The sequence below is a fragment of the Cygnus atratus genome, chromosome 3 (genome assembly GCF_013377495.2).
Source record: "Cygnus atratus isolate AKBS03 ecotype Queensland, Australia chromosome 3, CAtr_DNAZoo_HiC_assembly, whole genome shotgun sequence".
NCBI classification, from domain to species: Eukaryota; Metazoa; Chordata; class Aves; order Anseriformes; family Anatidae; genus Cygnus; species Cygnus atratus.
The window spans coordinates 109,462,677-109,485,263 of record NC_066364.1 but is presented as its reverse complement, the minus strand read 5'-3'; the positions used below and the strand labels follow the sequence as shown (position 1 = coordinate 109,485,263).

The following is a 22,587-nucleotide window of genomic DNA, read 5'->3' as shown; positions in this document are numbered from 1 at the left end:
AGTATCTGGACTCCCTTTTTGATACAAATGTTCTGAACTTCTGAAAAAGAGGTTGTCCACTTTTTAATTTAAAATGGGAAGCTAATTATCTGTTTCAGCAGGTGTTTAGCCCATAATGGTGTGATCTGTGCCACAGCACAACTGCATTCACATGCTACTCTGGATAGATAGCAGAGTAGCAGTCAGTGGGAAAATGAGAGGCCATGTTTGCATTAACTTTCAAGCACAGTGGAAAGCATGAGCTGAATTATCCTGACTGTCATAATTTTCACCAATTTGGGCTAAATCTGAGTATATGGCTGTATTATAGTGTCTTCAGTTTTTAGCTCTTCATTTTGTAATAGCAGTGCAGTGCCAAATAAATTCAATTATAGAAATGTATATATTTAACTCAACAACCATGTTACTTTTCAATAAATGTTCTATGTATCTGAATCTGCCATAGCTTTAGCTGAGCCAGGAGGAGTTCCCTTTCTTTTGTAAAAACAATGTGTTACATGAAAACTCAATGTCAGTTGTATCTTTAGCAAGACACAATGAATAGAAAAAAAATATCTGACAGGAGATACAATGATAACAATACTATTATCTAAAAGAGTAACAGATTTCCCTCAGATTGTGTGAGAAACAAGCATAGGACTCCTGTTAGTGTGCTTTCTGAAACCTAAAAATCACTATTCCTAATCCCTCAGTGCCTCTTCCAAATCTCCCAGCTTCTAAATAGCCTGCAGGCAAAAATTAGGGGCTATAAATTTAAATGTGCATCTGCTAAAAATATGTGTGCTGTCATGTTAACTGTTTGTGTGCAAATGACCAATTAGCCTTCATGCATATACCTCACTGACAGATCTAGTTAGTTTGCATGCAGGTTATCTTGTCCATTGTATGCATGTGTTTCTCAGAATTGGTTCTTGTAGATGAGATGAGTTTGGCGAGATCTACTGTAATGCTGGCTCAGCTTTCTACCTTTCTTAATGTGTCACTTTATGCATCAAAATTTCTCCTATTACTTTTTTTTTTTTTACACAGTGCATGAGAAGTTTCATATTTACTTCCTTGTAAATTGCCGAAAAAAATCTGTTGACCTTTATTTTTGAGGTCCTAAGTTCTTGTACTGCTTAGAGCTTCCGAAATAGAAGATATGCCAGTTCATATAAACATAACCTAGACTGTACAGAGATTTTTTTCAAGGAATTTGCTCTCCTGTTTAAAAGAGCTTAGTTGAGCCCTAAAGGACTGAGCTCTTTTCTCTAACCATGTTCCTAGTTCCAGAAGGACTTGAATGCACACTATTTCTATATGGTATTTCTGAACCCCAACTTTGATGACCTGTGATGAGCTGCTGAAATAATCCTGTAATCTTCTGTTAGCTGGCGTCAAAAGAAAATACGCAGACCATGAAAGAAGTATGAAGGAAAAAAGACAAGAAGTCTTTACAATAAAAGGCCACTGAATTGTTTATAATTAAATTGGTTTTCTCTGTCTGGAAGCAATAATCTAAGGAATTACCTTTATCAATATTTTAGTTTACTACGAAGAAGCTCTGGCTTCTTCCCTTCCTCTGGTCTCCTTCTCTAATTCTTTGGAATGCTTTTAAGTTTTGCCACAAAATCATGAAATCAATCCTATGAAACGATGCCATTGGTTCAGGTTTGGTTTTACACTATGGGTTAGTAACATTAATGAGATGTAGCTGAAACATTTGATTTCCAACTTTTTTTTTTTATTATTTTTACATTTGCATTACGGTGTAGAATTGAGCACATGCCAACACTGAATTATTTTGTTTTATAAATGCCAAGCACTGGATTTGAATCATATCTGTTACCTGCCAGTGTAAAAGATTTATATATTCTGTGCTTAATTACTTTGATTTAACTTGATTTGTGTTGCAATTTACATATGTATGTGAACAGTTTTTATGTTACCATCATTGACATGCTTAGAACTGGATCCTGAATTGAGATACACAGCAATATGTGCTGACATGGCTTGTTATATCGGCTACTGTGCCCATAAGCAAACTGATTTAGCAAGATATGTGGTGACATACAGGAGCACATCTGATATCAAAATCAAGACATTTGAGCTAGAATACATGAGAAGCCAGTATCCATCACTGGTTACTAAGAGGAACGCTGCCCTCATATTAAATTCTTTTGGTTGCTTTTGATCACAACCATTAATGGGTTGTGTGGTTTGAGGGATTTGGAGCTAGAAGTACAAATGCATTGATTATTGTGAAACAGTAACGTGTAACAACAGTAACTTCATTTGTAATAAGGCGTGCAACAGAGTAATTACGGTAGGGTGGCTAAGAAAGCAATCTGGAATGAAGAGGTGGGGAAAAACCCTGGGAACCTGCTTGAACAAGAAATGCTTTGCAATTCTCTTCTCCTTTTGCATATTCCTTTGTCAGTTGGGATCTGTAAGGGAAAACAGTTTGCAGCAATATTTTTTACAGACATATTTTCCTTCTCTTCCAATTTTAATCAGATAGAGGAAAATCCTGGCTTTGCTCTGGAGGTATCTTTTTGGTAGAAGGGCTGATAAGCAGCTAAGCTGCATGAATGGGGAGTCAAAGGCTAATGCTTCCGAGGATAAAGGAATCTGCTTAAGTACATGCTTAAGTTCTACTGTTGTCCATAAGTTTGGAGCATGTACATTTTGGCACACAAAGTACATAATGCCCTCTACCAAAATCTTCACATTCAGCTCACAGAAACTCAGTGACCCTTCCTTTCCCATGTGTGATTTTACTCATACCAAACATTTTACTTGTACCATGTTCAAGCATAAAGACTATTCTTCCAATAGGTATGAAGCCAAGCTCTCATTTTTTGTTTAGGAACACCTTGAGACTCTTAAAGCTGTAGAGGTGTCTTTTCTGGTTTCCATTTTTCACATCATGGTATTTCAGTCTGAAAAATGTTGATGTATTTCATTACTGTGGGTTTCTTTTCCTAATTTGATATCTCACAGATGGAATGACTTTGTGCCTTGTGTAAATAACGCCTCTGACATTTGCTTTTATTCCTTAGTAATGATGGGCAATTCCCCTGAGCAGTACTTTTTGGAGTTGGATCACTGTGTATCTGTGTTCAAGCCAAGTTTGCAATCTTCAACATTTCCTCTGTATTCATTCATGCTTATCATTGGACTGCTCCCATCCACTAAAATATGAGCTTAACTGTGCAAGCATATGTACAACAGCACCTAAATCTTATTATCATCTTGCAGTCTTTGCATAGACTACACAGTGTGTAAGCATTTGAAATAGTGGAGTTTCAGTGTGAACAGATAAATATTTTGTTTTACAAAATATTGTTGATAAAAGATAATGTGTTTGTGCTTTGTTTAAATATCTGCTTGTATCTCATGGTAAACTTTAAGAAGTATTTTTAAAATATATATTTATTATCTGCATAGTATCATTTTAATCTCAGGCCTTTTCTACTAAATATTTGTTTTTCCTTTTAATTCCATTTCCCAGTGCTGTTTATCTTGTAAAAAAAACTTTGGTGTTCCTTGGTAATGTCACATTTATTTATTGTAAAATCCAGTTGAAATTGTTACGGTTTCATCTGAGAAAAGTTGAAGGGAGGGTTGTGCTGCACCTAACCATTTTCTTAAGATATACACAAATTCTGAACTTACCGCCTTCTCTCATGCCACCGTCTACACTTGGAATAGACTCAGTCCTGAATTCCAGCTGATCATCTTGCAATATTGAAAATACATAACATTGGTTCGATGACTAGTTTCATACATGTAAAACGAAGGACATTCATTAATACAGCAATTTTCTGTTTATGTAACAGGTGTGCTTTATGTCATTAGAAGGAAATGAACAGATAGGCAGAAAGCAAATTTACACTCTGAAACACATTAAGACTTAAAGTAACCTAACCTTGTATTTATTTGTTGCTATCAAGCCAAGGGTTTGCAAGCATCTCTCTGCACAGCATATAGGATGGACGTATTAAATGTCAGCAGAATTATAAGCATATGGCCTCATTCCATAATGCAGTCATTCAATAATATATTGGCTATCTACAAATCAAAACACTTCTTTTTTCCAGGCTTTACCTGGAGAGGGGCAGTGTATATCCCTAGTCTGTTAGGTAATCCAAGAGGCTACAGACAGACTTCTGATTCTCTTAGGTTATTCTCCCAGGTTAACTCCAGGATACTTTTCTCACTCTCTGCAAGGAAAAGAAGTATGGCATCTACCATTAGAGTGATGGTTTCTGCAGGAAGGGCATAGCTCCCAAGGAAAGGTGCTGTGGAAGAGGCGAGGTGGAAGGTTTATTTTAGTGACTGCACCAGCTCTCTTGTTGGTGCCTAACACTGAAAGATTTAGGATGGTGTTTTCCTTCTCTGGCTGGCTGATATTCACTGAGAAATTTAGAACTCCTTTTCCTAGAGTATTTATGTAATTTTCCTTGATAAATATGTTACTGCACAGTAGCTCGTCAACTTCTGTGTTTCGACCCTCACTTTTTCAGCTAGGCTCTTTGGACAATTACAGCTAACCATAGTCAAGCCTTGATGGACTTCCATTATCAAGTTGGAAATAAATTGTGATTTTATCTAATCTAACTTCAACATGAGGATAAATGGAAGTTTTGAAAGATTGTAATAAGAGCTGCATGAGTGTAACTGTGTCTAACATTTTTACTAGGACAAAAACTTAGAGGACATCTGTAAAGACAGGGAATACTGAAACACTGAATTTATGTGTTTTACAAACTAATGCATAATTAGATTTTATTGGGATGCGAAAAGATCAGTTGTTCTTTACTAATTAGTTTCATGTCATGGCTGGTTTTGGCTTCTATTTCAGATATCAGTAGAATTTATTTGCAAACTACTGTGAGTTGCTAGGAATATAGACTGGAAAAATATTGGTTAAAAATAGTAGTCAGGGCAAGAAGGTAATTTAAATAAACATATTTGTCCTGTTCTTTGGTACAGAGAGTGCAGAACTGTAGTAATACAGCAAAATATGCGTAACTGACAATTTTCATAGGTAAATTATTGGGAGCAGAACATTGAACAAGAAGCAGCTCAGTTAGATCACTACATTTTGGTTCCCAGCACTAGCGTTACTTTAGCACTGTCATACAACGGTTTTGTCCTCTTGACTTTGAAAAAGAAGCGTGTAAAACAAAGAGAAAGTGAATAATATATCCACAAAAATAAAGGAGAATCAGAGAAATTATGTCTGTGATGTGTATGAAAAAGAGAGAAGAGGTGTGGGGTCTTACCTAATTAATCTTACTACCAGCTCAGGATTGCTCCCAAAATTACATCTTCTTGTGCTTGTGCAATTTGTTTTAAAAGACTACCAAAACTGTGTTCCTGCCACTTTCTCTGGAGATCTATTTTACAGTCTAGCAGATCTCTCTGCAAGGAAGCTCTCCCGGTGTTTATACACTGTTGTGCTGTGCTAAAAAGCATATTGCAATCATGTTTGTCTCCCAGCTGTAGCATAAAGTAGACAGGGATTTTTATGCCAAATTCAACTGCAAGAGTAACTATTTGTCTGGCAGCAAGTACAGAGCGGTGTTAATAGTACAGAGATTTTGTTTAAAATCTGTTTTTAGGTGAGAGCTGGAGGCCCAGATTTCTGGCCTTTGGTGAGTCCTTGCTATGTTTCTTCTGTGGTCCTCCCACTGAGCATTCCTTGAGCAAAAAAGATTGTTCAAGTATAAGGCTAGCATAGCCTCTGATGAAGTGATGATTTTTATTATTATTGTTGTTATTTTTTACCAATTAGAGGGAAACAAACCTAGCTGCCAGGATGAGTCCTTCAGGATTCCTACCATGTAGAAGGAATTTGTTCTGGTCTGAAACATCTTTAACTTCCATGCTGAGGTCATTTAGTCAAGCAGCTTGCAGGATCAGAGGTGGAACTGAAAGACGAATTAAAATACGCAAGTGTTTTCAGTTTTGCTGATGTAGATCAAAGTCACACTAGTGAATTTTTCATTGTTTTTACATCCAGGTTTTTGTAGAATCCAACTTTGGAAATGATTTAAATAATTATATGGTCAGGGTTTTTGTTTGTTTATTTATTTTTTAAGATAATAGCTTTTTTTTAGTAACGGTTTTTGTATACTCCTGCTACTGGAGTAACTTGGCAAAGTGAGGTCAACTCAAAAGGGAATGGGGAAATAGAAGTGTTTTGGTTGTTTGTTTTCTGAATTGTTTTGTAGTAGTAGTTGCATTCAGAAAGTTACTAAATTTAATGACTTAATTATGCAAAAAACAATGGTTTTCATGACTCTTCCCACCAAGTGGTATCTCTCTTATGCAAGATATGGCATTAGGAATAGCTGATAAGTATTGTAACTTAGTCTTTGAGATTATATGTATCATTTAATTGAGATTAATTTGGCAAAAATACTTGGTTAACTCCTGACTATTCTGTCCAATAGTTTATATTTCTTCTTTCTAAGAGGAACATCTATGATGATATGTCAAGGAGTATCTTTATTTGTTAGGAGCTCAGAGTTATCATTGTGGTGAGGCACCATTATTTAAATTAAACAATATATGAATGATCAGAAATAACTGGGCTAGCAAAAAAGTGCTCTCTTTAATCTCTGAAAATAATAGAAAATTACATGAAGCACAACTTTATATGCTTTTTTATCCGGGCTATCCAGTTATATTTTTTAAAGAAAAATAAAGTGATGACAGGCACAGTATAAACACATCAGAAAAAAATGACACTCTGAAGGTCTGTAGATGACTTTCAAATTCATGTCCTTTTAAAGTGTCTGACGTTCAATAGCCAAAACCTGCAGTGTAACAAACATTACTAGACATATCGGAAATTCTTGACTCAGTGTCCACATACAGAAGCATTTAAATAACAGAAGGCTGACTTGGCTGAGTTTTTTAATGATGCAGAAGAAGTAATAGCAGGAAATGTAATATAAATTATTTTTTGACAATTAAGGGTGAGCAGCATCATTCCCTTAATCATTCTGGACAGAATTTTAATTAAAAAAAAATCAGTACATTTTATTCAACATTTGGGGACTTAGCATGCATCATCTTCACTTGTTCATCATTTGTAATTCTTGTAACCACATAATTCTGTGTCATATTACACCTCTCTTTTTCATTGGAAAAGCTTTCTAAGTCATTATAAGACATCTTCACATCTAAGATAAAAGTCTTTTTCGTAATTTTGAAAATTAAATTAGTAAGTAACAGACAGCCACTAATATGTACCTTGGAACGTTTCATATTATTAATGATTCCTGATGTCTTGTTTTTTCGCTTTTTGGATTTAGCTCCTCTTTCATTCAGGAATATTGGTGTCCCTAAGCCTTTCTGGGCCACAGCTGGAGAAAGTGGTGATTGACAGGACCCTGGTGGGGAAGCTCATCTCCAACACCATCAGTGATGGTAATTACACCCACGTGCAAATCAATTGCCTTACACTAACAATGGAGTAGAGAAACAGTATGTCAACAGGTAGACTAATTATTGCCACTGGGGACTTGCAAACACAACAAGTAATTGCATGTAATGCCATAGTTACAACCCTTAGGACTAAGAACACTTTAAGAATAATATTTAACATCAAAGTTTTCAGGCTTGTCAAATATTGAATAGGTTTCTAAAATTCAGTTTCTTATGCGTTTCAATCACTGGGAACATGCCATTTGAACTTGTGTTTATTTCATAACTGGGAAAATGGGACAGAAACAAACATTAGCCAACTGATTATTACATGGGATAGTTATTATTAAAATATTATTAGAACACTAGGTATGTGGAGGTGCTCTGATTTAGTTTCTAGATTTCCAGCATCTCACAAGCATGATTAACTAGTGACTAACTACAAAGATCTTGTTTAATGTAGGGGAAAACTTAAGTAAATATACCTGTCTTCAATAGTTTTATAGAATGGCAATAGCTTCTTCAGCTTGTCCCTACTTAGTTCCACTGAGCCTAACCAACTGTCACCATCTTGGCATCTGCATGATCAAGAATAAGAAAATTCAGTGTGAGCCACACTATGTGTGCACTGTCTTCCAAATTCTTAAAAAGTAGACCCAAATTACATCCTTTTGATATGATTATACGCTAGGTTTAGCTTTGATCTTTAATGATTTATTTTTGTACATACCCATGCATCTATTGAATATTGGCCTGGTTATTTCAGAAAGCTGCAATGCCATGTCCCTTTCATCTTTTCTTATCATCTTAAGTTTAATCGTGCAAAATAAAATTAATAAAATTATGTCAGTAGAATCTTTAGTATCAAAAAATTTAACTAACTTCATTTGTTGTATCAACTAATTACAGAGTGAACACATTTAGCATCTTGACTCCTTTTTTTCACTCTTTGCCAAAGTTACTGCTAAGACTACAAATTCCAACTCAGATTTTTTCCCTTTGTTTCCAGGGGGAGGTATTTGTAACTAGAGGTGACAAGAAGTAGGAAAGCATGGAAGCTAGGGTTATGCCCAAACTGAAATTGTTTGTAGAACTTATTTAGCATACACTTTTATTTTTTTCATAAAAAATAAATAAATTATACATATGTTGCATTATATTCCCTTAGTATGTTACATAAATACAACTTTAAAAAATATTTTTATCTAATAAAATTTACAACTAAAACAATAGTAGAGCAACAAATATGTTTTCCTTCAGTTATATATTCAAACTGCTATAAATGAGGTTATGTAATCATTTATCCTTGTATTCACTTATTCAAGAATTTCTTTTGCCTCTATGTTTGTTAATGTGCATGTCTGAAGGTGAAACAGGGCAGCTTCTGGTCAGTAAAAGCAAAACCACCAAATACTTGTCACTGTAATATATATTTTTATGGACAGCAAAAGAAGATAGTTTTGCTACCCACACAGTAGTGTTAAAAAATATATATATATAAATATATATATTGAACTAAGCATACTGAGAACCAAGACATAGTACTGTCCTAGAATAAATTAACTGTAATCCAACAAAATTGCACGTCCTTCCAAATCTAGGTTGGAATCTGGGTTGTGATGTTAATGTTGGCCAAAAAGAACTTGATATTTAATACAAGAGGTCTGTATAAAAATAATAGTTTGTTTTTTTAAAAAACAAATATGAAAGTGTGGTTAAAGGTTACAATCTGCCACAATTACATCTGTAATGTTGTAATTCTAATTATAACTCAGAGTAGCATGCCCTCTTAACATGTGGAATAATAAAGGTCAGATTGCATGCACAAAATACAGAATGAAGATTGCTTTTGTAAACCACATGCCTCTTATAAAACACTGTTAATTTTTATTATTATATAGGTAAAATTTAAAAAACGTTTAATTGGAAAAGATAGAAAAATTGCCTTCTTAAAAGACAGTGGCATTTCTCATTTTGTAAATTAATTTGTGGCACTGAGGACTTGTGGCAGGAGTATGTAGGATATAATTTGCACTGCCCATCTCTTTAGGGTAATCTGACCCTGCAGCATATGGGTTCTCTTCAGGGCACCTCTCCGAATAGTGGTATAACTGCCCATAGTTACATTCAAGTAGATTTAGTTGGCATCAGAGTTTCTAGGTTTGCTCTTCAGATAGGCATATATTTCATTTATGTTTAGAGTCTGTTTTAGCTTCTAACTCACCATGTCAGATACTTTATCACCATTTATTTATTTTTTTCTCCAAAAGCTAGCGTTAATGTTACATTTCAAAGGCAATTATTTGGCTTTAAATTTTACCCTTTAGCATTTGCATACCAGATACTTCAGAGCTGTGCCAGTACATGACTATTGGAAAATGCAACTAGTTGTAAAACAGACTAAATCAAAGCAAAGCTGAATAGCCAGTTTTCACTGCTTATGTGCAAGACTCAACTGTCGACAGAAACTACTTAAGGATATTAAAAATACATTTAAGAATCTAGGACATTAGTCACAAATGCAATTTTTTGTTGTTTTTAAGGGGTTGTTCTGCAGGATTATTTTATTTTTTTAAATCCAGTTCCAATTTTCTTGTCATGTTTCTTTTAGCAGAGGTTTCTGAGTTTACTTTCTGAAAACAGCTTGCTAGCTTTACTTTAAACCTGATTCTCATTAGCAATTCTTCAGTGATCTGGTACTGCTTACCCTGATGCCTCATCTTGTTCTCAGACATCTCTTTAAATGTAGGCACTGTTTCAATAACTGGATAAGAAAACACTTGGGAAAAATCCTAGCTAGCACTGTCTAATTAATTTTCATTGTCAAATTAGTTAATCAGTTTTATATTGAACTATTTTGGTCTGTTAATCAGTTTTATATTGAACCATTCTACTGCACTTTCCCAGACTTCAAGGGAGTCTGTTCCGTCTTGGTTTTCTGTATTGCTTGAGTACCCACAAGTTAAGCTTTCAACAAGTTCATAACCCCTCTAACGCATAATTCCGTACGTAACAGCCACCCAGAGTCTTACGATGTCAGAATTCCAGATACACCTCATGTACTAATTTTCATTTATCATGCTCAATACCAGCAATGCTGTATGAGGTGCACTTCCAGAATTCCAAAATACGACGGATGCTACTGTAAGAAAAAAACCCCGAAGTCTGAAGCAAGATGAAAATGGATGTGGAAGGGCACGTATTTGAATGTAGTGGTAACTTGATACGAGATAATTTATTCAGGTTTATGTAATCTGAGTACTCCCTAAGCTTTATTTCTCACTTCCAAGAAGGTCCAGGCAGAATGACACATTGATGTCTTTTAGGAGATTACAGAGGCTTCAGTGTAATATTTAAGACACTGTCTTGAAAAAATTGCTTTTTGCAATGTCTCAGTGGAGAGTTCAGAAATTTGTTTTCTTACTAGAAACAGGTATTACAGTGGTGACTATTTTTTTTCCAGCTGTTCTTGCAGACAATTTCATCATCTTGTCATTTGAGGACCATAACCAACTCTGCTTCATTCAGTTTACAAAGAAGATGGGTTCTCCTGATGAAAACAGAAGGCTGGAAAAACTCTCTTGTTTGGATTTTAAGGTATAGCTGTCAATCGTGACTGTAAAGGCTACGGTATCTTTATATTACAAATCACTGGCACTCACGGATTCTTTATAGAAGTATAAATTTAAAAACCTTTGTATAACTGATCAGAACAGCTCAAATTCTAAAAATGACAGTTATTGAAAAGTCAAGAAAAATGACATGGCATTCTGAGCTAATGAGTTAAAAATACTGTGCCAAGAGGGATCCAATTTTCTACTGTATTTAGGTTGAGGGCTCAGACACACAGTTAAGTTACCCCTGCTTAACAGATTACCTTGTGTCAGTTGAGCAGCAGTAACTTTGCACATTCTCAGCATCTAACAAGCATGAAGTAAAATCTGCAATGGTAAACCTCAGTGTAAAAGATTTAAGCTAATGTGTTTTGCCTCTTGTTTGCTGTGGGCTAAAAACGCACGCATGGTCAATTACTATGGCTCAACCGATATACACGAACTTGTGAAGCTATGATAATTCAGTCATCTGTCTGAGTTCTAAGACTCTTGTAACTCCTTGCAGAAATGTTAATTTTCCCTCTAGTTACAGTAATCATATTGTTGGGAGAGTTGGTTTTACAATTAAGTCACAGAGCTAGGACTCAAGATACGGAAGCTGAGTTTCTCACCACTGCGCAACTATGTGTGTGATCTTAGGCAAGTGATTTGGTGCCTCTGTATCTCAATTCCCCACTTATATCATATTGATTAAAATACTCCCTTTTTGCAGCATTTTATGTAGGGGTATGTCTATAGCACAGTCACAGCAGTAGCAAAAAGGTAGTTTACAGATCGTTGAGCTAGTTTTAAACTGACTGGCTTGGATGTCAGTAGAAACGAGTTCATCTCAAGCTAAATTATGCTGCATCTTGAGTGGGTTGGTCTATGTAGACATAACCTATTTGCACCACAAGCTCTTTGGCTTCAGGACGGTGTAACTCTGACCTTAGGTGGAAGTGCTTGGCACTACAACAGTATAACAAAATAATCAGCCAAAGGCAATTATCTTTAAACAGGTAGAGGAGGAAAAGGGCCAAGCCCAATCACTTCAAGAAAGAAGCAGAGGCAAGCCTTTACCTAAGAAAGGTAGAAAGATGTAGTGAGCAAAAGAGATAGTTTGTATTTATTTCAAATTGAATAAATGTTAAGGAAAACAATCTTGTGCTAGCAAATATTTTTCCCTTGACAACCCCTTAGTAATTTGCTTCCTCACGTAAGGGAATGTGCAACTTCAAGGCAAGCTTTTTAAGGAAGTGTTTAATTTAAGTTTTGCCATAGTACGTTTTAACTTGCTTGGTAGAAATACTTTCTGCTAGGATGAATATCTAATACATTTTCCAGGCTGTTTCAGTTCAGGGCCTCTTTTCAGCAATGACTTGTGTTTGCGAGATTGATCCAACCTCTATAACGTGGATTTGAGACAGTTCACTGTTCACCAGGAACTGAGCTGATACGTAGTTTACTTTAAAATGATGTGCACTTGTGCCTGCCCTATGGTGTTTGTTGTGCTTTAGAAGCAAGGTTGGTGGGTGGTGGTGGTTTTTGTTGTTGTTTGTTTTTTTTTAATAGCACTAAACTCGAAGAAACTGGGGTGAGCTGAAGATTGCCTTCATTAAATTGTAAGGGCCATAGCTTCTTGCTTCATTTAGGTTTGGAAAATATATTTTCATTGTAGGTATTGCTGTGCACATTTTGGATCTAATGGTTATGGCATTTTTTCTTGGGAAAAAAGAAAGCCTAATCCACAGAAAACTGTCTCTGCCGTAGGAAGCCAGAAATATCTGCTGGACTCCTTAATAGGGTTGTTACGTTCAGTTCTTTGCTGACACAGCTGAGCTTCTAGAAACACCTCCAATGTTAACTTTGCTTTCTCTTGAAATCAGTGGGAATCACTATGGATTATTTCTTTACCAGCCAAAAAAAAAAAAAGGCATTTGCATTTTTTAATTGAATATTCTTTTGTGTGAAGCTTGCTAGTTAGGCAGCTAAATATAATTTTTATTATCTTCAGAATAGCACTAGTGTGAGCCAGCAGAAACTATTATTCACTACTGCAATAATGTTATGTCAGCTCTCTGCATTGAATTAGAGTTCTTCATGGCTGTTCTTGGTCAAGCTTACAAAAGCTAAAAAATCACAGACAAAGTCAACAGTAGTGTTGCTACCAGTAGTAACAAAAGAAACAAAAGATATTTCTTAATTGCAAATGTGCAAACAATATACACTTAAAACAAAAACAGTTCCTTAGTTTTGATTTTTTTTTTCCAAGAGAATTTGAATTAAAAGGTGGCTTGCACTGGTACAGAACTACCATGGGATTGAAATAGAGAGCAAAGATTCAGGAAATGTGAGTGTAGCCTTCGTCTCAGCCTCTGACATTCAGGGTAGCCTTGAAAAATGTACGTAGTATTTGAGTTTTAATTTCTGTTTCTAAAAATGAGGAAAATGCTTGCTTACAATCATATGTAACGATATAATTAAATTTCTCTCTTATTTAGATAGTAATTTCTTTGATATGTGGACAGATGCATGTTCACATTGTTCAGTGTCCAGCCGAATGACGGGCAAAATTGGCAGGGAAGTCTAGGTGGTACTGGACTACCAGAGTGCCGTTAATAATGAGAAAAGTCAACCATGCTTCTCTCATCACAGGTTGATATTTATCCAAAAGTTAATATTATACACTATACATACCTGAATAGAAGAATTTCTTTCTTTATCCTCTTCTTTTCTAAGTGATACCACCTTGAATTTTATTTACACTTTGAAAAAAGTAAGAATTATTGTGTGAACCACTGCAGTCTTAAAGTACAGCAAAATAAAAACACAACTGTTATCATTTGCCTTTTCTCAGTGGCATTAGTCCATGTTTGAAAGTGTAATGTCTAATGCAAGAGGTAAAGTTATACGCAAAGATTATTGTCTGTTACTAGACGTGAAATTGTTACCAACAGTTAACACTGCAGTACAGCACTAATTAATATCTGTGAAAGTATTTCTGGTTTTCCACCCTAAGAACATGTTGCTACCAAATTCACTATTTGTACGTAGTTTTAATTCAAATAGAAGTTACTTGTTCACTTTTATGTGTGCTTTAAACTTTTAAATAGAATTTTGACAAGTAAAACAGGATATTCTGAAAATATTGGTCTTTTGCAAGTTTTTCACATCTGTGTTTTTTAATCCATTTCAATTTACTGAAGGAGACAGTACAAGGAGTTAAATGTTTACCATGAGAGAACAACATTGTTAATTACTTTGATTTCAGTTCCTTTTGATGTGTATTCAGGGGTTGAAGAGGTCAATAATATTATGACCATGCAAATAGAAAAGGGTTCTTTTTGACCATATAAAAAACAGAAAAGGATTATTAAAGCATTAACCTTGATTTTAATGGCCTTGGTTGAGTGGTGAGATCACAATTTGGATGAGCCTGATTATTTACTAAATACAATACATAAATGCAACGGGTTCTTAACACCCATTGCACTCTGGCATTATCGCATTACTGCCATCCTTTGTTGCCTTGCAGACAGGAATATGAAAGCAATCTGTCATGTAGTGAGACTGGCTCCAGAAGCATTTCTCTGATAAGAAGACCCCCTGCCCTTTGCTAGTGTCTGGTCCAGTAGGCTTAGCCATGCGCTTAATCCCCAGAAAGTGGTTCGATTATTGCTGACCAGCAATGGCAAGATAGTTTTTTTTTCCCCTAGCTATCAACCTTCCATTAATTCCTTAAGCAGAAATACGGTGCAATCTATATTTCCTTGGCATGTGTCACCCAGATGGTGCACTGCTCATGTTTTCAAATAACCATGCTCCAAAATAACGGAGTTTGAATAATAAATTCCACAAATCCTTCCTGAGAAAGAGGCACAATTCTCAAGAGCTGCATACACTTTACGCATGATGCTGTAGCTCATCCACATTATGCAGAAAAGTATATATTCTCTTGCAAAGCAGATATTTGTATCTGGATTCCTTAATTTAGGGAGGAAAAAGAAAGATATACGTTTGCTCGAACACTGTAGAATATATTTAATATTCGACTATGTCTTAAACACTATCCTTAGTTCCCTGGTCAGCTTCGAAGAACTTGTCATTTAATATGGCTAAGCTTAAATCCTGTGTGTAGGTCGATGCTGTCAAGCAACCATGACTGTACATTTTGGTATTGATTGGAGTCATTGCAGTAAATTCCTTCTTAACTCACATTCCTTTCCTTCCCAATCCCCTCCCCATAGATAAAAGTGTGAGCATGTCTCTTTCTGTCTGAGGAGATATTTTTCACATTTACAGACAGCCTATATGGAGATATATGTACACAGTCCTCTGTGTATATATAGATTCTCTTTCACACATCCAAAGTAAACACTCCCAATTGCTCCTACTGTGCTATTTTATCACCATAAATATTTCCTGCTTTTTTTTTTATTCCGTCAGATTTCTTATATTGATATACCTGGACCAGAAGGTAGAAGGATGAAACGTCACCTGGCAATAAACTGTATGCAAGACATGGTCATTTGCTGGTGGTCAGCAGCTAGTGATGGAGCATGGCCTTGGTCTCCTATTTCCTCTGAGAGGGACAGAGCCAACCTTTTGCTATTAGGCTGTGCACATGGCAAACTGGAGGTAAAGTTCTCAACTCTCTTGTTACATGATTTTACAGACTTGCTAAAGAAATAACTATTCAAATTAAATGCATTTTCTGGTAGACAAAAAGAAACAGTTTAAAATGTTAAGAGAGGAAGAGAGGAAAAATTAAGAGAGGAAGATCAGCCATCCTGATCTTAAAACAGAAGTTCATTATTTAATTGAAAAAACACATTATTTACTATGTTTAATATTTTCACATCAAAATTGGCAATCTGAGAAATGAAGCACGAAAATTAGGTCTTTAAAACGGAATAGCTTTGGAGCTGCTACCACTAAACACACTTTAACGTGGTTTATAAGCTGTATCTGTTGCATGTTGTTCCCCAATGCAATTATTTTACATTATCTGCAATGTTAACTGATAGCTATTTCTTAATCTACTTCAAATGTTTTATTACAAACTTTAAGCTACACCCAGATGCTGCTTAAATTGTTGTGATGGGTATTAATCAAATTAGGGAATGTTTTCTTGGAGAAAAAGTCAAAATTCCCCAACTACAGGTGGAAATGTAAGCTATGGGCTAGAACAGGGCTACAGGCTGACCCTCCTCCTGACACTTGCTTAGCTTACATTTTTGGGCAGATCTTCCCATTTCATCTATTTCATTTTTATTTCACATGTTTAAGAATCTGCTATTTGAATCCATTTTTTTATGTTAAGTAAAAACTTTTAAATGAAGATATCTGGGCATATTTTGAAAAGAACTGTAGCTTAAATTTAAACTGAATAAGCTGTTTTGGACTAACTTCTTATATATGCTCCTATATTTAGAATTTTATTTTCAGTTTAGTTTAAGCCAATTCTAGTATGGAGTAAAAAGGCACTGATTGTGGGAGAAGAGCACAAACTGGAGGATCAGCTGTGGAATAGCTGTTCTGTGGTAGCTATTATAGGCTGTTTCCCTGTACAGAAAAACCCAAAGTAACACTTTAGAATAAGCTGCACTTATAAACAACATTCTGTGCTCTTTAATTTGGGAAAATGTAAATGTTTTAATGTCTTGGAATTATTACTTTGATAACTAATATTAATTTTAGTGAGTTTTTTTTTCCCTTGGGATTTTCTATATATGTTGAAAGCAAAAGAGAAAAGGTAGTTGAGACAGCTTTTCTTATTTCTGTCATTAATCACTGTAGAATTTAAGTTTAAATTACCTCCAGTCCTGCCTTCTTTATTTCTTTTCAATTGACCTCTCTCCACTAGTGGTCATCTTTGACTCATCTTTCTTTCCTTCCTGATACACACCTGCAGTTCTCAATTTCCCCTGCAGCTGTGCCCAATCACATATAAAAATAACTCTGGTAGTTAAAACATGCATCTGTACTTTGTAAGCTTTTGCAGCCTAGTCTCCTGTGTGAGTTTCATATTATGAAACGTCATCCTACTAACAGCTCGGTTTTAATTTCTTACTGTAACATCCATATGTCCTGGTTCTAACAGCAACATTCCCATGCCATTCATTTCCTTGCCATATCTCTGTATGTTCTTCCAGGATGCTCCCTAATTTCAACATACCATTTTGAGATCTCTATTTTCTGAGATTTTTTTTTAAGACTCGTTTCTTCTATGAAATTCACAGGAACTACCCATCTGGTTTAAAGCTTTCTCCATTTTATATGTTAAAAGGAGATTCCAAATCACAGCATCACTCTGCATCTTTCAGTGCACTTTGTTTTATCCTTTTCTGGTTTATGCTTTAAGTTGCTCAGGGCTCAGTCTGTCTAGTGTAGTCCCAAGCACATCACTGGTGCTTAACACAATAAGGGTAATAAGCATTCACTGAGCCTTTAGGCCTAAACTCATAATCCTTTTAATTTAGCCCATATTGTAATATAAATATAAGGAAATTATTTTAAAAAGCAGAACTGCCAAATTTAACTGTTCCATTGCTTTCCTTTTTCTCATCCTTTGTTTGCACTTGTCTGTTTTAATTCTAAACTCTTCAGGTGAAATTTCTTTTCCCATGTTTGTCAACAAAATACTAAGTACTATACCACTGGTATGGAAAATTCAGTCACATATAAATAATTATTTTTTTCTTTTCTTGCTGGTTGTAGATTAGTCTGTCCCACATATTTATTTCTTGAATGCTCAAGACACTCTGCCTATATGCTTTTCCTATATATCCATGACATGCAAACTATAGTACTGTGGTTTTTTTTTCTTTTTTTTTCGTTGATTTCTCTAGTATCCTTTATAGGTGGTAGTAACATTCCCCTTCACAGACCAGGGGATGTTGTAACCCAGCAGCTCTAGAAATAGCTTCAATCCCCAAACTGCAATTAACTTAAGTACATCTTTACCCTCCAGAGTCTTAGAGGGGAATTTTAACTTCAGACCTTTAACTTCTGAGCATCATGAAATAGCTTAAACATGAGCAAAAATACAGTTAGTATTTTCAGATAGCTTCTGAACAGTTACTCTCTAGGTCAGGTAACACAAAAAATACAGTGTTTCTGTAAACATGATTATTTGCCTCTCTTTTCCTCTACTATCTTACCATTTATAGTGTTTTTCAGATACAGACCTGGAATAAAATCCTGTCATGCCATTGTTATGCCTTAAAGTACATCCATATTTATCATATTTTGACCATTATTGTGAGTTTTCTCCCAGTAAATGATTATTGTCAACAAAAGAATGAGAAGAAGAATGAACTGATTCAATGTGGGGAATTTATCAAAAAGAAGCCCATAAATGTCTAGCTGTTTGGGGTTATGAAAAAGAAAACCAAGCCTGGGGAAGTGAATGGGTGCTACCCACAGCCTTTCTACAGCACAATAGTTCTGACCTACAAAAACCACAAAAAGATCTGCCAGGTACTGACACTTATTGTTGTGGCAGAGCAAATGTAAATGATACTGCTTCCTCCCTGGAAGAATTTTCTGAGTGGTATTTGCTGTCCACCCCAAGACTGCTTGTTAGGAGGAGGACAGGAATAGCCCTGGGGCAAGACAACCCAACCCCCTTGTCATGATAATATCCTCTAACTACACATTATGCACTGGAGTGATTCACATTCGCTTACAGTATTTGGGGTATGGTGTACTTAAGCAGCATTTCAACTTAATGGGGGAAATCCATTTTACATTTTAAATACCCTATAAATGTGTTTGGAATTGTGCTGTATGGCCTCATGTCTTAACATTTGCTACTATTAGGCTAAAATTAGACATTATCCCCTTAAGAACAGAAACAACTTTTTCCTTGCAAATCTTGACTTCTTTTACTTTTTTTTTTTTTTTTTTTTTTCCCCAGAGATCAGTATTTGCTCTGTTAAATGCTATAGGATTTGGTTAGGAATCTTCCCCTGAAGACATAGTAACATTTTTCTGGTTAGCATATGACTGCCGTGGTGTGTGATGTATGTTGTGCATGCACTCATGTTGCTGCAGGAGTATTTGTTTGTTGAACCTTTGTCTGCTTTCATGCGTGTATTGGTTTCCTCTCGTAAACCTATCCATTCTCCAATTTATTTATATAATTGTTTGTTTCTTCTTTGTCGAAGTACCAGTGATCAAGGACGTTATTTAAATTGTCTCCCTGTAGAGATAATGCTGGTATTTTGATTTTGAAAGCAGAAGAGGAATCTTCCAGAAACCATTTCAAACAATTTGCTGTGAATAAATAAGATCGGATCTGAAATCATCCTTGGATTAAATGCTTTGAGAGAAAGCCATGTAAAAATCAACTTGAACAGCAAACATAAATTAATAGGAGGTGATGATGCCAAGGCTCAGTTACTGTAGTAGTTTGCATTTGTCTTTACCATGTTTATTTTCACTCCATTTAGTGCTAGTACAAATCACTGAAATTATACTTCAATCTTGCGGAAAAAATAATTTTCCTGAGAGAGAACATTATTTTTCTTTCTCCCACGAGGCAACATGTAATAGTTATTTCCTCCACACTATGCCACAAACATGTGAAATACACACAGCAGACCTTTTATGAGTGAGCTATCCTACAGATCCAGTACTACTCAGAAAAACATCTAACAGGTGACTGAATAGCTGAAATACCTCTCACACACATAGAGCAGAGAATGTAAAATCCTTGATGTCACATTGGGTTAAAGGTTTAATGAGTAATACAGGATGAATATTATGATGATAACTTTTGAAAGAAAATAAAACTAAACGTTGGCTGAAGATCTAAATAATAAGAATACATGTGGGACTTTAAATGCAATGCAGCCAAGTAAGTTGGAGTAGGAGCCTTGCATTTTTATTTTATAAGAGTTTAAAAATAGGGTGTTTTTTCTTCCTCCTTCACAGTGCTGTCTTTAAAATTATTTTACTCTAGTGTGCACTACACTTCGCATAATTAAAGTGTTTGTTGTTATTTGCAGCCTCACTGTGTGAAATTAAACAAGCATTTTTTTAGCATCCATAAAATAAATCAAACATTTTTCTCATCTGAAAGACACACAATCCAGTTACAGCAAGCTTATTTCTGTTTCTTTTGTTTTCTTCTTTTTTTTTTTTAATCTGCTTGGTAAGCCAATTTTCTGCTTAAGAACTACTGTTTAAAACTCATATTTGTTTTGATATGTGGGTTTTATCCTCTCCCAGTACTCTATGCAAAATACTTCAATTTTAAGTATTCAAAGATTTGCACTAAAGAGAGCGATACTGCTTACACAAGCTAGTGCTATTATTTCTTTCACACATAAAAAGAAAGAAGGTATGTTAACTAGCATAATTCAGGCCTGTTAGTTACAAAAATTAGCAGATTCCTTGACTTGGATTATTACAACTTCTGGGTTGGGTTTGAGAACTTGGCATGTATAGCATCCCTCATACTGCTGATTACTGCAAGGGGAAAATGATATAAATGTGCAGTAGCGATGCTTGACTGCTGCATTGGTAAGGGAAATGTGCATAAATTATGTGGACAGTATTTAATTACATTTACTGCACTTTTGTAATGTACATGTCACAAAACTAAACAGCACTTTTTAAAAATGTATTTATTTTACAGAAAGTAATTGGTTTTACTTCGTGCAAAGTACTTCCAGAAACGTTCATTTGAAATCCAAGGCTAAGTGCTTGGTCCAAGATTTATGGAAAGCACTTAACATTGAATAGGATTATATGTGTCACTGTGCGGTATTATGGCTTTGTCTTTTTCGATCCACTGCCCTGTCCCCTGCTCCACAATTCTGACAGTTGTCCTACCCACTGCTGAGGGAAGTCCTTCAGTTTTGCCTTCCCATTCCTCGCAAAAATGTTGGGTTTGTTAACTGAAGGATATATTGTGATTTTAATGTTCCCCTCTTGAGTTCCAGGGAGTTCAGAACTACTGCTTGCCAGGAAGGAATCCCAGTGGATTCCTTCAGATGAACTGCTAAATCATTATGTATGTTACGTTTACTAGCATGTGGCTACTTACCAGATAGGTAAACAATTGGCAGGTAATGGCATACCATCTTCTTGGAAAAAAAAAAAAAAGTTGTTTTGATTGCTAGTCTGTGTTTCATAGAATCATAGAATGATTGGGGTTGGAAGGGACCTTAAGGATCATCTAGTTCCAACCCCTCTGCCGTGGGCAGGGACACCTCCCACTAGCTCAGGCTGCCCAAAGCCCCATCCAGCCTGGCCTTGAACACCTCCAGGGATGGGGCAGCCACAACTTTTCTGGGCAACCTGTGCCAGTGCCTCATCATCATCACAGTAAAGAATTTCTTCCTTACATCTAAGCTAAGTCTACCCTCTTTTAAATTAAAGCCATTCACCCTTGTCCTATCACTACACACCATAATAAAGAGTCCCTCTCCAGCTTCCAACTGGAAGGAATGCTTTTTTCAGAAGTGTTATCTTAGCCTCATTAACATGCTTCTGTAGTGGCATGTCTCTGCTTTAGTTCTTCAGTTAGTGGCATGAAGAATTATTAATAAAAGTAATTCCTGTCAAAGAAACTCAAATCTTCCCTCTCAGATGAAAGAATATCCATTTTTCCCCCTCGGAGTGCCAAATACCAGTTACATTCAGCAAAACAGGAAACCAGAACAAAGAGGTCTCTAGGCTTGCAACTCTTCCTCCAAGAGGCAAATGAGGCCACTGATGCATGAGAAGCACTTTATTGGTTCCAATCTAAGGAAAAGTGTTTCTCTTGTTTTCAGCCAGAATATGAACAGTAGTCTCTAGAAAACTTTCATTTACGCCTAATTTGTTTAAACAGTATGTTAAAACATCTGTTTTAATATACAGCAAATAGTCTTCCTCTCCTCTCAGGAACATTTCTGTAGTATACAGTTTCTCTACATAGAACAACCAGTCCTACCCAAGATTTCATTTCAAGAATCTGCTTTCAAAATTACGTGCAGGTAGGAAGCTTCTCATCTCAAGGTTCGTTAAATTAGGCCTTTCAAAAAATATAAGGTTTTCCTTTCTTTTAAATTCAAGGTAGTGAGCAACATTTTGTCCCTCTATTGCTCTAACATGGCAGAACAAAAGTATTAATTGAATTCTGTTTGGTTGCTGACTCTCAAATGATCAGATATCATTTATTTTTCTGTTACTATTTCCATTGCTGTTTTCCAGTAGTCACTCCTATGGAGTTGAAAAATCCATGATTCCCATGTTTTCTTCTGTGTTGTCTTAAGCTTCAAGACCAGTTTCTCTTCAGAATTTAATAGTGCTTTCAGTCTTTCATCTCTCGTGTGCTTGATTATTGTGTGTATCTTCATGATTTTCTTGTCGCTTGTGAGGAGACGTTCAGGGAAGAGCACTGGTTTGGGATCAAAATGTGTAGGTGAATAATGCAGTGCATTGAAACCTGCCACAGGAAGACAGAAATCTGAGTCCCAGAGGGCCTCAAGGCTCATTTCACTGAAGTTATGGAAGCTTTGAAGACTTGCTTGGGCAAGACTTCCATTTCACATATTTGAAAGGCAGCTATCTGGGT

The 22,587-nt window shown here is 35.7% G+C and overlaps 1 protein-coding gene across 1 annotated transcript in view; it reads left to right on the top strand.

Moving 5' to 3' along the window:
• The window catches only part of WDPCP (WD repeat containing planar cell polarity effector), a 132,479-nt gene that overhangs the window by 35,892 nt on the left and 74,000 nt on the right, over window positions 1-22,587 (top strand). Inside the window, exons 9-11 of the mRNA XM_035552900.2 lie at window positions 7,311-7,425; window positions 10,886-11,019; window positions 15,462-15,653. Coding sequence (XP_035408793.1) covers window positions 7,311-7,425; window positions 10,886-11,019; window positions 15,462-15,653 — 441 coding nt within the window. The remainder of the gene's footprint in view (window positions 1-7,310; window positions 7,426-10,885; window positions 11,020-15,461; window positions 15,654-22,587) is intronic.